The 13789-nt window shown below is 45.1% G+C and overlaps 1 protein-coding gene across 3 annotated transcripts; it reads left to right on the top strand.

Moving 5' to 3' along the window:
* Positions 1 to 773: 773 nt before the first annotated feature.
* Positions 774 to 13671, top strand: LOC135252384 (hepatoma-derived growth factor-related protein 2-like). Of its 3 annotated transcripts, XM_064330381.1 has the most exons (16): positions 774 to 1006; positions 2604 to 2637; positions 4463 to 4638; positions 5005 to 5208; positions 5574 to 5696; positions 6074 to 6142; positions 6523 to 6715; positions 7537 to 7624; positions 8231 to 8534; positions 9200 to 9333; positions 9785 to 9852; positions 10215 to 10285; positions 10923 to 11024; positions 11379 to 11535; positions 12058 to 12178; positions 12596 to 13671. In XM_064330381.1, exons 1-16 carry the CDS (start codon positions 935 to 937, stop codon positions 12693 to 12695), a joined length of 2016 nt encoding a protein of 671 aa, XP_064186451.1. In that variant the 5' UTR covers positions 774 to 934; the 3' UTR covers positions 12696 to 13671. The 3 variants fall into 3 exon arrangements, with proteins under 3 accessions (XP_064186451.1, XP_064186450.1, XP_064186448.1); XM_064330380.1 differs by lacking the exons at positions 774 to 1006; positions 2604 to 2637 and having other exon boundaries at positions 4417 to 4638; positions 6526 to 6721; XM_064330378.1 differs by lacking the exons at positions 774 to 1006; positions 2604 to 2637 and having other exon boundaries at positions 4417 to 4638; positions 6523 to 6721.
* Positions 13672 to 13789: the final 118 nt, after the last annotated feature.

The following is a 13789-nucleotide window of genomic DNA, read 5'->3' as shown; positions in this document are numbered from 1 at the left end:
GTGCTGTGAGCAGATTTTACAGGTCCTGGTAAGATTCCTGGTACTAGTCTTATGTGCAAGCTGTTGACTACATATTGGTTTGGTGGGAAGAACACAGAAATGTATGACTATGTCAGTGTACTACTGGTTAGTTCACTGATGCAGTTATTGTAGCTATTGTCTGTGTTAAGTAACTAATAAGTCCTAGAGAATATTAAGTCATGGAGGTTGTCAGGTAGCAATATTGATCTCAGTGTAGACGCTTTTTATTTGGTGAAGGAATGATGGTTTAGAGATGTAACTGAACCAAACACCAGCTGACAGCAAGGAGTCATACTTCACTCGGAGGTGGTTGTCAAAAGAAGAGAAAGGGACTGAAAGTCCATTGCCGGTAGCAGAGATATTTCTACAGCTACATGATGTGGAGTGCCGCAGTTTCTACGGTTTAATTTGAGGCAGTGATAGGTTAAGGACTCAGGTGAACTTACGCAAATGAATGCAAGTGTTGTGCAAAAGATGCAGTAAACAAGTTGCATTTATGTGGGATGCAACATACACACTTTTCACAAATAGAGTTCAGAATGCTGGTTTAGCAAGCGAATTTTACTCATTTAAAGCATATTGTGTAAGACAAAATTTTAAACATTTTGGCATGCAAAGTAAATACGCTCTCATTCAATCGCAAGACAGGAAAATCGCTTCGGTCGATAACACAATAAGTGTAATTGGTTGTAAATATATAGTGACAGGCTATTTACCCAATGCATGACCGAAAAGTGGGAGGAACTTCCGTTCTGAAAGGCAGAGTTGGCGGAAGTTACTCTTCAGCCCAACCGCCTTCTCGCTCAGAGGTGTGTGCTGTTAAACAGGTCTCGTGTTGGCCTGTAACCCGGGGACAACAGGACGTGGAAAGTAAGGAGTATAGAGAAGAGAGAGCGCGTGGAAAAACAGAAAAATGCCGCACAATTTCCAACCAGGGGACCTAGTGTTCGCCAAAATGAAGGGATACCCCCACTGGCCAGCCCGGGTAAGCTAGCTCCTCAGAAACGAGGGTGGGCGGTAGCGAGACACTGAGGACGATTCGTTATACGTCCAGGAGAGTGGCACTGGCATACAGTAACACTAGCTAGCTTGGAGGTATCCGGCTGCGATGCACAGAGAAATAGTCCGGTGGTCCTGCTGTATATTTTTTGTTGGAATGTATAAATGAAGCAATCTATATACACGCGTACCTGTGCACGACCTAGTGGTTTTGTTGTGTGGACTTCATTTATGTATACTCTACGTTGTATGTGGCTATGCTCGACTTCTAGAAGTTACTGGCAGATATGTAGATTGCTTTCATTTATAGTTCCCGTCGTTAACTATGGTCGGTCGTTGCTTGGACTTTTCCCCTCCGTAAATGACACGCCAGAACGTTGAAAACGCATCACTGCTGCCCTAACGTGGCGTTTAGTTAGCTAGTTAACTGTATTTCCAAGTTAGATGTTTTTTTGAAACCAAGTTGGTCAGCCACTATTATTTACTTTTAACTTTGTGAAACGGCGGTGTTCTGCTTCACTAGCCACCTGAAGTTGCTATTTTGGTGCAGGTATGCATGCATCCTCGTGAATGTCTTAACACGTGACCTATTAATTGCTTTTTTTGGGTGCTTTGTGTTCATACTCTAAGTGGAGTTTAAAGAACTCAGTATAGCACACAGGATCATCTAACGATATAATTTGGAGGGCGCAAAGTTGTCATGAGTTTTGTTGCTGTCTGTATACGAGAGTGTCTTGCCGTTTTGTTTTTCTATATCACCTGTTTACAAACAATAACTATTCGGCACGTAACCTGATTTTCCTCAAATGATATAAGTTGTTTAAAACGAGTGATGGTGTTGTTTTAAAAAAGAAACAAAAACAGTATTTCTGTTCTAAATGAATCGACACAAGGATACTCCTGTCATATTTCTTAAGGGTGTGCTTACTGGATAAAGAAATGGATTCTAGCCGTTCTAGTTTGTGAGAGAATTGTGATGTCATAGGCATAAGTGCCTGACTCCAACCTCATACTGAAGACGTGATGGATGTCTCCTTGGTTACTTGAACTGATTTGTTGTGGTGATTGGCCTACAGACTGCTGTATTTGTTGTCTGTGGGGTTGGTTCGTCACAAATGGATCATTTAATTTCACCACGTGCCTTATCATTTCAGTAAAGTTCTATGATCAGTCATGAGATATGAAGTTCTAGGGTTGGTTATGAGGTCCAACAGTAATTGTGACAGGGCTTTCTCTATGGCTGCTCCCTCTCTTTGGAATGCTCTTCCAATGAACATCGAGGAAGTAGAGAGTGTTGAAATTTTTATATCCTTACTGAAGAACCACCTCTTCGGCATAAGTTACGCTTAGCTTCACTTTTGCCTCACTTTGTGCGTTTGTTGTTTGTGTTTATATATTTTGTACTCCCTTCTGTTCTGCATTGCTGTCCTGTGTATATGTTTTGCCTTCCGTATCTGCTGTACTTACAGTTTTTACCCTTTTAACTTCATGCGACCTTGGGCTCCGGAAAGGCGCTATATAAATAAAAATGATCATTATTATGAACTGTTTTCCCGCTGTCATTGTGTGTGTTTCTCACTCAGGTTGAGGATGTGGCCGACGGCAGAACCCCCCCAAGCCATCTTTGGGACCACGAACTGAGTGCCTGCTATGCCATCCGGAATAATGATCACGACTACATGCACTGACTGTCCAATTAATTTACAGTGGACACTAACTGTAGCAAAATCTCAGTAATGGGCCGTGATCAACACCTCAGGAAGTCTTTTTCTTCACTGAACTTTTTTTCCATTGTAAAAATGCAATTCAAACCATTTCCGGCTATTTCATCTTGTTTATTTTTTTTGATTGGCTGAATGTATTGAATTTTTATTTCCCTGTGATGCAGTGAACCCATTTAGCATACACAGTTTCCTATTTCGTACATATTTGTTCTTTCACATTAGCGCAAGATAGTGTTTCGTTTCTCCACATTGGTTTACTTTTTTTGATCATGGTAAAATGGTGAATGACTGATTTATATGCGCTTGATCCAGAACCGCTTTACATGAGCCTCCCCATTCGAGCATTAGGGTTAGGTGTCTTGCTCAGGCATTGACATAGGGCAGGTTTGACCCGGAACTCTCGACTGCCAACAATCGCATCTGAGCTATACCCATGGCATTGCTCAGAATCATGGAGTTTGAATTTTTGTTCTGACTCCATGATTTTGCGTGCACCTGACATGTAAGCCGCATTTACGCTGAGTTAATTCTGCGTGGTGAATAATGACATTGTAATCCACATTTGTCTGTTCATTAAGTAGCAGTACATTTTGGCTGAACCTCATTTTGTTTGTACGTCCTCATGCGACATAAAATTAATAATGAAAAATAATTTTAAAAAATCATTTGTTTTGAGAAATATACTCTGACGCCAAGCATTCACGTCTGTCGAAAGCAGGGCTAGTTGTATTACCATCAAGCATAGAATTTTCTTTGAGTAAGATGGCTGATCCTTTCTCGGTTAGCCACCATTAGGTGGCGCCAGAGTGCAGAAGGTAGTGAATTGGTTTTCAACAATGGAACATGTGCACTCCAAAGTACTTCAGTTTTACTTTTTACTCAGTATTTGTAGTTGTAAATTCAAGCACAGATAAGTCTAATGCAGTTAATATTTTAAGAATATTAAATTTATTTCGTTAATAATTAATCTACTGGATTTAACATGTACATTTAAGGCATTCAGAAGATTGCTATTCAGTTAGAGAATAAAAATGTATTTTTTATTTTTTACATGCAATCCATTTGCTCAGCTGGATTTATTTACATGATTCAGGTTTTGTACCTTGCTCATTGGCACAATGATAATGCCCCACCTGCGAGTCGAACCTGCAACCATGCTTTCATTTCATATTGCTGCTGTAGCGTAGTACTTAACCTGCATTGCTTCAGTATATATCCAGCTGTATAATTGGGATACAATGTAAAATGCTATGTAAAAAAAAAGTTGTGTCGTCCTGGATAAGAGCGTCTGCTAAATGCCTGTAATGTAATATATGAAAGCCAAGCTTATCTCAGGTTGGCATTATGAAGATGTGCTTACACTTTTTGTGCACTGAGACTGAGGCTTTTGTGCTTCTTCAAATGAGCCTTGATTTGAAGGCAGCAGTGTGGTACAGTGGTTTTTACCGAAACGGGCTCGTAACCCAAAGGATGTAGGTTCGATTCCCAGGTAGGGGATGGTATGTCATTGCATCCTTGAGCAAGTTACTTAACCTGCTGTCCTGAATTGTTTCCAGCTGTTTAACTGGACACTGTGTTCTGTAAGTCTCTCTAGATCAGCGTCTGCTGATACTGTGTGATGTATAAGTTGAATATTTTGAATGATATAATGAATAATTTTGTAATATAGCAGATGAGTTGATGACTGATGTGGCTTGGGGTGAGTATCAGAACAGAAGGTCTCCATACATGCCCTCTGTCCCTTTTCCCTGCCAGTGCATTCCTAGCACCAAAGGACCTCTTCGCCTACGAGAAGGGCAAAGACCGATTCGGGAAACCCAACAAGAGGAAGGGCTTCAACGAGGGATTGTGGGAAATCGAAAACAACCCGCATGCGTCGTACAGCGCCCCCCCGGTACGTCCCGACCCTCTGCACCAGCTCTCAGCACTGCACCCCCCCCCCCCCATCACCCCTGGTCTGGCCAACACAAAGAACGTGCAATGTTACATGAATAGAATGGGGAAGGATGGTCATTTATTTTTGATGTGTGACTCCACTGCTGGTTTTATACCCTTGGAGGTGTGAGATCACAAATAGCCTATGTGATTAGAACGTTCGTAACTGAGCATTCTAACGCTGATGTCACAATCACTGCTGGTAACTGAAAGCAATTGTGTGAGTTCAGTGTTCTCCTTCCTGGTGTGGTACTTAAGCGCAGATGCGTCCCAGTTAAATTATCCTGAAATGCATTCTGGCCATCCTCCTTTGATGGAAACCCAGGTGGCCAGCTCCTCGGACAGCGATGAAGAAGGGACCAATGAAAACGCAGGAGGAAGTGAGGGAGAGGAGGAGGAAGCCGTGGTTCCCAGGAAAGCAGACACAGGAAGTGAGGTCGATTCTGATTCTGGAAGTGAAGATCAACAAAGAAGAAGAGGAGGAGGAGGTGGAGGAGGAGGAGTAAAGAGGAAGGCCCCTGCTCCTAAGGTGACTGCTGCTCTATGATTTCACACAGCTTCCCACAGATCAGAGTGCAGTAGAACCTCAAACATATCAACTGCAGATAATACCAGTTAGTCACATGGTTATGTTACAGGAAGTGACAGACACTTTGGCTTTGTCTACCTTCTTCTTAGCACTGATGGCAAAAATTAGTGAGCCACCATTCCCATTGATTAAAAAAAAAAAAAAAAAAAGACTCAAACAATTCCAACCAATAAAGGATCTGTGCATTTTCACAAGTTGGGAATGGAAACATTACAGTCGCAAAGTTCGTAACGATTTTGTGAAAGCGGAGATTGTTTTTTTTGTGTGCCCTCCTCTCATTGGTCGGTTAACGTGCCCCTCTGCAGCGGCCCCCGCCGAAGCGATCGCGCGGCTCCTCCAGCGACAGGGACCAGGAGGAGAGCGGCTCCCCGTCCGAACCCGAGGCTTCGCCCAGCGCCGACTCCGAGTCCGGCAAGGACAGCGACCAGGTACGGCCAGATTGCCCTGCTGTTGCCTCGCAGCGAGAAGGGTCCTCGGTTCGAGTCTGGCCTGGGCCTGAATCCAGCCTGGGCCTTTCTGTGTTCCTGAGGTTGCATGTGGGTACTCCGATTTCCTGCCACAGTCCAAAGACATTGCTGGTGGGCTATTTGGAGACTCTAAATTGCCCAAAGGTATATGTGTGTGTGTGAATGATGAGTTAATGGTGTGTGCACGTTGCTGCCTTTCAGGGGCGTATTTCTGCCTCTCTCCCAGTGCACGCTGGGATGGGCTCCAGCACCCTTCACAACCCTGCCCAGGATAAACGAGTATAGGTAATGGATGAATGGGTGTTCAGCTCCAGCGGTCTCTTGTGTTTATGTCTCAGGACTTCACCCCACAGAAGAAGTCAGTGGCCTCAGGAGGGAAGAAGGGAGCGGGCAGAGGCAGGAAAAAGGTCATTACACCACCGCCATTACATGCCACCATTACGCCTGTCATTATGCCCTGCCTTTACACCCTGCTGTTACGCCCTGCCTTTCTGCCCTGCTCTTAACGCCCTGCCATTACACCCGCTTTGCACTGTTGCAGTATAGGGACTTGGCTGAAATCAGAATGGATTTGTATGGGGCATTTTATGAAGGGTTTGCCACAGTGCTCTTCATCACGTGTCTTCAGCCCCCAAAAAAAGCACACTGTGGATGGCGGTGGCAAGGAAAAACTGCAGGGCTGTCACTGCTTCAGTGCTCTAATCATAAGATCAGTTGTGTTGGGCCACGCCCCTTTGCACTGGGTCTTGCCCACTCTCTCTCTCTCCTCTCTCTGACCTCTCTCTAGAAGGCTGCTTCGGACTCCGACTCCGACTCGGGGTCTGGCTCGGACGCGGGGGCGAGGGGGAGGAAGAGGAGCGATTCGGAGGAGGACCAGAAGCCTCGGCCGGCCATCTCCGGGTCGGAATCCCAGCCCAGCTCCAAATCCGATTCCGACTCCGAGCCGCCGCCCCGGAAGACCCCCCAGGGGCGCAAGAAAGGTGCGGGTGAGAGCGAATGTATGTCGTCATGGAGCTGTTCTGTCTTTTTTTCCCAGTTAAACCCACCTAGCTGTAGCCTGGCTGTGCTGCAGGTGTGTGCGCTCGATGCTAAGGGGAGTTAAATTAGACACCCGGTTCAGCCTCGCTTGTTTAGAATCATACCTTTATGACTCTATGAGCCCAGGCAACAGGGATATGCTTAAACCAATGCTCACAATGGATGGAAAATGCTTCTGCTGAGTGGCAGGGATGGGGGTTCCAACTGGAGGCAGTGATTCAAGCCAACTGAACTGCAGACTAATAGCATAATACTGGCTATAACATGCAGAAACCACACAAATTGCAGGAGCCCAATCTATAATACTCACAGGCTTAATACTGTGCTTTCCTTTACCGATATTGTACAGCGGGGCAACTCAAATCTGGTCCCTCAAGGTCAGCAGTGCTGCTGGTTTTCTCTTCTGCCTGATTGGCCATAGTTCAATAATGTCACTCACTGATTGGCCAGTGATTACACTCAGCTGATGCGTCAGGTTTAAATCAGTCCCTGATTGGATGGGGGGGACTGAAAACCAGCAACACTACTGGCCCTGAGGTCCAGATATGAGTGTCCCTGCTCTGCAGATGAATCTGTGATTCAGACTGCAATCTGACAGACTGAATCAGCACTAGACATGGTCATGCATTTGTATTTGTATTTGCATTTTCATTTGCATGTCCCTGCTCTGCAGATGAATCTGTGGTTCAGACTGCAATCTGACAGACTGAATCAGCACTAGACATGGTCATGCATTTGCATTTGTATTTGTCTCCCACTACAGCCGCAGAGAAGCCGGCCCCAAAGCCGCGCGGGCGCAAGGCCAAACCCACCCCTCCCAGACCGGCCAGCTCGTCCTCCGACAGCGACAGGTCAGCGCCCCGCCCTTCCCCTCCCGTCTGTCTCAACTTCCTTTCCGTTATTTGCGGTTAATTTTGTCTCGTGTGATATTTTTATCGTGTGCCCCGTTTCTCTTGTGTTATGTACATTGCTAAATTTACTAGCTTGTGCTTTTAAGTCAGTTTTTGTGTCAGTTTTTTTTCATCACCTTTATTACCTGTAAAGTGCTTTCAATAATGCCTACATGAAAAGCACTGTATGGAGTTTTATTATTCTGACTATTTGTACGCTACAACTCATTCATTGTACTCTAGGTGGTACACCAGTGACAATGGCTAAGTATGGGGGAAAAAATAATACTAAAATGCATTCCATTACAAAATGGCTTCCAAAAATGTATCTGTAAACTACAATCAAAATGGTGGAGGTGTAGGCTGGTTTTCAGGTGGGACAAGGCTATGAACCTTGTAGAAAAGAGGCAAGTAATCTGTGTGAAATTCATACGGAAACATAATCGGCAGGACATATTTCAAATCCAAAACCTACCTGTTCCTAGCAGGGGCAAATGCAAAATGTTTTTTATTTTTTATTTTTTTGCATTGTTTATGATTTGTTGGCTCGCCGTTTCTTGTCCGTAGCGACAGCGAGCCGGACCGCATCAGTGAGTGGAGGAGGCGCGATGAGGAGCGCCGGCGGGAGCTGGAGGAGCGGAGGAAGCGGATGGAGGCGGAGGAGCTCCACAGGCTCCGGGAGAGGGAGAAGGAGGAGGAGGAGAAGAGGAAGAGGGAGAAGGAGAAGGGTGGAGGACGGGACAGCGGAAGCAGCAGCAGCAGCAGCAGCTCGGACGAGGGTCTGGAGGACTACCCCTTAAAGAAGAGCAAGAAGCCCCCACCCCCACCCATTCCTGCCCCCTCAGACTCAGACTCTCCCCCTCCTGCTGAGGTACGTCCCCCAGGGGCCTTGCTGTGCTCCAGCCAAGAAACTGGGCTTCCAAATTAGAGGTTGCGGGTTCAACTCTCAGGTGGACACTGCTTTTGTTACCTTGTGACAAAGCACTTTCAAATGATAAATGAGGCAAGCATGTGAAGGAAAATTACTCTTTAAGGTGTGAGGTCACAGATATGTGATTAGAATGTTCTTTACTGAACATTCTGACAATGATATAACAATCATACTAGAGATTTAAAGCAATGTTCTAGAGTTCTAGAACACTGACTTTGAGAAAACATTCCAAAAATGAGCTTTTCGATGGGTTAAAAACAGGGAAAGAAAAGTAAGTATAACTGGATTTGTTAGAGAATCTGCTAATGCCTGAGGAGCAGGGGCCTTCCTCTTTACTCCTCTTCCTCTCCTTTGATTTTCAGTTGCAAAAATAAAAGTCAGAATTGACATAATTTGCTATGTCCTGGGCAGGACCTCCTCTCTGTCACTCCCTCCTTCATTTTCATATAAGCACCCCCTTATCAGTTTGCCTTCTGAAACACAGCAGCGTAAAAGCTACCAGTGTCACATCTGTCCTCAGTCTACCGCTGTGTCTGTACAGCAGCGTTAAAGGCTGTCAATAATGACCCTCGGGTCTCTAACTGGGCCGTGCGCTCTGTTATTAGGTGAAGAAATCCGCCAAGCGCCCGGACAGCCAGAAGAAAGAGAGGTCGCGTAAAGAGAAGGTCGTCAAAGATAAAAAAGAGAAAGCGCTGAAAGAGAAGAAGGCCAGGCGGAAAGAGGAGAAGCCTCGGACCAGGTAAAAGAGAGCGAGAGAGAGCGCTGGGGTGGGCAGCTGGAGAAAGGCTTTACGCAGTCATTAGCTCTCTCCATCCATCCATCCATCCATCCATCCATCCATTATCTATACCTGCTTATTCCTGGGCAGGGTCGTGGGGGGTGCTGGAGCCTATCCCAGGGTGCACTGGGCGAAAGGCAGGAATACACCCTGGACAGGCCACTAATTTATTGCAGTCATTATTAGCTCTGTGGATGAGCAAAGTATCACGAACGTGTCACAGTTTACTTCTGTGTGTGTGTGTGTGTGGGGGGGGGGGGTGATGGCTCCAGTTATTATGTCTGATAATCAACCCCTAATGAAACTGTTCATCTTCATGAGAAAAGCAGTGGGATGTGAATGGAAACTGACAGGGGAAAATTAGGTCTTGTGTCGTCTTCGCCGCGCAACAGTGTGGTTTCTCCCTCTCTAGGCCCAAGCGTGAGCCGGTCAGGCGGAAGTCGGAGAGACCCCCAGAGAAGAAGGCGGAGAAGAAAAAAGGTCAGCGCGCTCCCGTGCCTGCTTTGCAAGGCTCAAAGCATCGGTGAAACAAAATGGCTGCCGAGAGTGGCCTTGTCAAACAACCTTGTCACCCGGGGTGACTTACACACCTTATATATATATATTTTTGTTTTTTTTACATACAGTCTATTTACACTGCTGGATATTTCACAGAACTGGTTCATTTTAATTGTCTCACTCAAGGGTGTGGTGGCAGTGCCCTGCCTGGGAATCGAACCTCCAGCCTCAGAGCTGTAAGCCCAGGTCCCTAACCGCTGCCCTGCTCTGCGCTGCTGACTCACGCCCCCTGTCTTGCCATTTTTGGGTTTACTTTGATCTCCTGCTCGTGTGTCTGCCCTCAGAGCCGTCCCCAGAGGACAAGCTGCAGAAGCTCCACTCGGACATCAAGTTTTCGCTGAAGGTGGACAATCCAGTGAGTGGCCTAATTACACCCACAGACATTGCACAGACGTCACACAGACATCCCTGAAACGGCATGCGATATATTACATTACATTACAGGCATTTGGCAGACGCTCTTATCCAGAGCAACGTACAACAAAGCGTTTAAACCAAAACCAGGAACAAGTGTCTTGAAAACCCTAGAGGGAAGTACAGTTCCAAGTGCAGGGAACGACTGTGTAGTTTAACTTGGACCCTGTAGGTTAATCTGATTAACACAACAAAAACAGCAACAAAGCAGTCTATGCAAATAAAACAAGCAATAGTTGAGTAGGCACAAGTGTATAGCGTAATTGTTTCACGTGCAGAAAGTCGTAGGCACAATCCTCTCAAAATATATATCTCAAAAACACTGTACTGGCCTCACAGTGGCATCTCATAATATCCTGCCAACATCACACAGCTGTCACACAAACCCCTCACTAATATCTCCCTCCCTCTAGAACTCCATTTCAGTTACCAGTAGTGATTATTACATCAGCATTAGAATGTTCAGTTGAGAACATTCTAATCACATATTTGTGATCTCACACCTTAAAGGGTTAACTGGCCGCACCTTTCTCCTCACTTCACAAGCCCTTCCCAGCATCCTCTTCTCTTTTGCCCAGGATATTGAGCGCTGTCTGCGGGCCTTGGAAGAGCTGGGGTCGGTGCAGGTAACCAGCCAACTCCTACAGAAGAACGCCGACGTGATCGCCACACTCAAGAAGGTTTGTGCCTCTTTGTCAGTGGGTGTGGATATGAAGTCTTGCGTCAGGGCTGCTCAGTTCTGTTCCTGGAGATCTACTGTACTGTAGGTCTTCATTTCAGCACTCAGTTGGCACACGTGATTCTACTAATTAGCAGCTCAACGAGATCTCTAGATGTTGAGCGAGCGGTGCTTTGTTAGGGTTGGAGCGAAAACCGACAGGATGGTGGATTGAATGAGCTGTGCTTTGTTAGGTTTCGAGTGAGAACCCACAAGGATGGTAGATCTCCAGGAGCTGGGTTTGATTGAACGTGCATCTCGTGCGTGTGCGACTTTTTCAATTATTTTAATTAATTTTTTTTTTTTTTTTTACCAGATTCGACGGTACAAGGCTAGCAATGCGGTGATGGAAAAGGCCAGCCTGGTCTACAACAAACTGAAGCTACAGGTTCTGGGCAAAACGGAGTCTGGGGAGAAACCCCAACCTGACGGCAAGGACCAGGAAGGAGATGGAAAGGAGCAGCAGGACACAGGTAGCTCTTTTACAGCTACTCCTTTTCGCCAATTTTAATTTCCAGGTTACTTCCTGGCTACTTTTCTTGTTCTCCTTGTTTCTCCTTCATTATGGCCCTTTAGTTGTTCTCCCTCACTTCCTCTGTGCCTTCTACTGGCTGATGTATTTTGTTAATTACACCCTACTTCCTGTATCTACTAGCAGAGCCCCAGGTGAATATTGTCGTTGGAAAAAGTCAGTGAAAAGCCGTCCAGAAAAGAGAGCGGGTTAGACACAGGAAATGTGGTGATACACCGAACCGATGAAATCTTAAGTCTTGTGATGTGCCAGTCTTGACCTCAGAAAGGTCCACCCATATATTTTGTCACCTTGTCTTGCAGCAAACCATAAATTTAAAAAGTGTATTGTGTGCTGAAGTAGAGGACATAAGACCAACAACTCTTACGCATCTCACTGCTCAACAATGTCGTCTTTTTTTTTTTTTTGCTTCGTTCCTATCTTTTACTTCCTGTAATTGTTTTGAAATTGATTTGATTTTCAGATGCAACACCTGTGAATGGAGAGTCAGAGTCTCAGAATAAAGAAGACAGCCAATCATCATCCATTTCCAAGTCACCTGACCAGGAGAATAACAAGGAGCATGAAGCCCCACCCCCTAACAGGTAAAGGCTACTACACAGCCATCTTGATTCTATTTAGATTTGTGAGAAACCGCACCAAATTAGAAATGCGAGCATAAGTAGCTTTGTGTGTGAGCCCTGCATTAAAATCTCAATTCTGCACAGTTTTGGTGTCTGGAAATACTAACCACATTACATGAACAATGCTGTGGCCAATGCAGGTTTTTATATGAATTTTTTCAAACAGTGTGTACCATTTTTGTAGTTTCCCTAGTGACAGCACTTGTGTTGTGTATTTAGCTGTAAGTAAGCCTAGGTCTTGTTACAGTGTATTGAAGTCAGGTTGATATAGAGGTGCATTCTAGATTAGACGGTGAAAGAAACCCTGCTGAAGAATTAGTTCCTGATAAGTATTCTGGATAAGTCGGTAATTTGTGACGCGTGCTTCTCTATTTTAAGACCAAGTCCAGGGAGCCCGGCTGAAGAGCAGGCGCACGCTGATGATGTCACAGACGACGACGTCACGGCAGAGACAGACCCGCCGTCTGCAGAGAGCTGAAGAAGGCCAGCGTCTCGAGAGTACGCTGACTCGGCGCGGACGAACGGCGGGAGCTGAAACGGACGTCCCGCCGCCGTGCCGATGTCTACCTTTTTTTTAAATCAATTTATCCACCATTTTTCTTTCATTCGGACTTTTTTTTACAGCAGCTGCAAGCGCCCCCCTCCCCTTTGTGTAGCCCCATTCTCAGCTTCAAGCCAGCAGCATCCATTCACCTTGTGTATTAAATTGAGGGGGAGGGGCATCGAGCACTTTTGACTTTTCGAGAGAAGGCGAGAGAGAGAGAGAGGGAGGAGGGGGAGCTTTGTCGTAAACGTCTCCTCGGTCTTTCGTGTTCCCCTTGTGCTGTTACAGCGCTCTGTCGCCCTGTGAGGAGCGTCGGTGTCGACTACGTCATAAGAAAGAGAGGGAAAAAAAATGTTGAAGCCTCAAAAAAAAAAAATCTCTGAAGGAGTAAAGGTTTGTTTGGACCACATGAAATGGAATTTTGAACATTTCTTTATTGTGAGCTTTTGTCTCTGTCCTTTTTGATATTACTTTACTATTTTAAAAAAGAAAATGGTGATTGTTAATACAGTCTAATCGGAACAAGAAAGCAAGCCTGTTGCCTTGTAGAAGTACACCTAGTTTCTATGTGTTCAAATTATTACTGTGTACTGCATTTCTCTTCTATCTACAGAATGCTTTGGAAGTGCTTTTTTGTTTCTGGTCCTCATTTCACCTCAACTGTCAGCCATTGTTTTGGAAGAGGTACTTGCAGTGTAAAACTTTCAGATATTGTTCAGAGATTGTGTACAAGATATTCACACATTTAACCTGGAGCATCTTTTAAATTTGCAGATTTTTTTCTTGCTCCAATTAATGGTGTTACTGCTGTTCAAAGATTACATTTTTTAACAATCGCTAGATGCAAATTGAATAAAAATGTCAGTACGGTAGTCCTGATACTGGACCAAGTACTATATAAACATTGAAATGGCATCTTTAATTTGTTGAGAAGTAACAGGCCCTACTGGTCATTCATTGCCTACTGCCAAATGGAAAAAATAATTGTTTGATTTAATAATCTTTTGAGCCATTTCTTCCTACTTGTG

The sequence above is a fragment of the Anguilla rostrata genome, chromosome 4, assembly GCF_018555375.3.
Source record: "Anguilla rostrata isolate EN2019 chromosome 4, ASM1855537v3, whole genome shotgun sequence".
NCBI classification, from domain to species: domain Eukaryota; kingdom Metazoa; phylum Chordata; class Actinopteri; order Anguilliformes; family Anguillidae; genus Anguilla; species Anguilla rostrata.
The sequence above is the reverse complement of the archived record's forward strand: the minus strand, read 5'-3'. Positions and strand labels throughout refer to the sequence as shown.

What these genes read in the sequence shown, in the direction of transcription:
- LOC135252384 (XM_064330381.1), top strand. Translation starts at nt 935, where the DNA reads ATGCCGCACAATTTCCAACCAGGGGACCTAGTGTTCGCCAAAATGAAG. An exon ending in CGACGGCAGAACCCCCCCAA is followed by an intron (nt 2,638 to 4,462) that starts GCCATCTTTGGG and finishes TCAGAACAGAAG; the next exon opens with GTCTCCATACATGCCCTCTG. An exon ending in AAAGGAGCAGCAGGACACAG is followed by an intron (nt 11,536 to 12,057) that starts GTAGCTCTTTTA and finishes TTTGATTTTCAG; the next exon opens with ATGCAACACCTGTGAATGGA.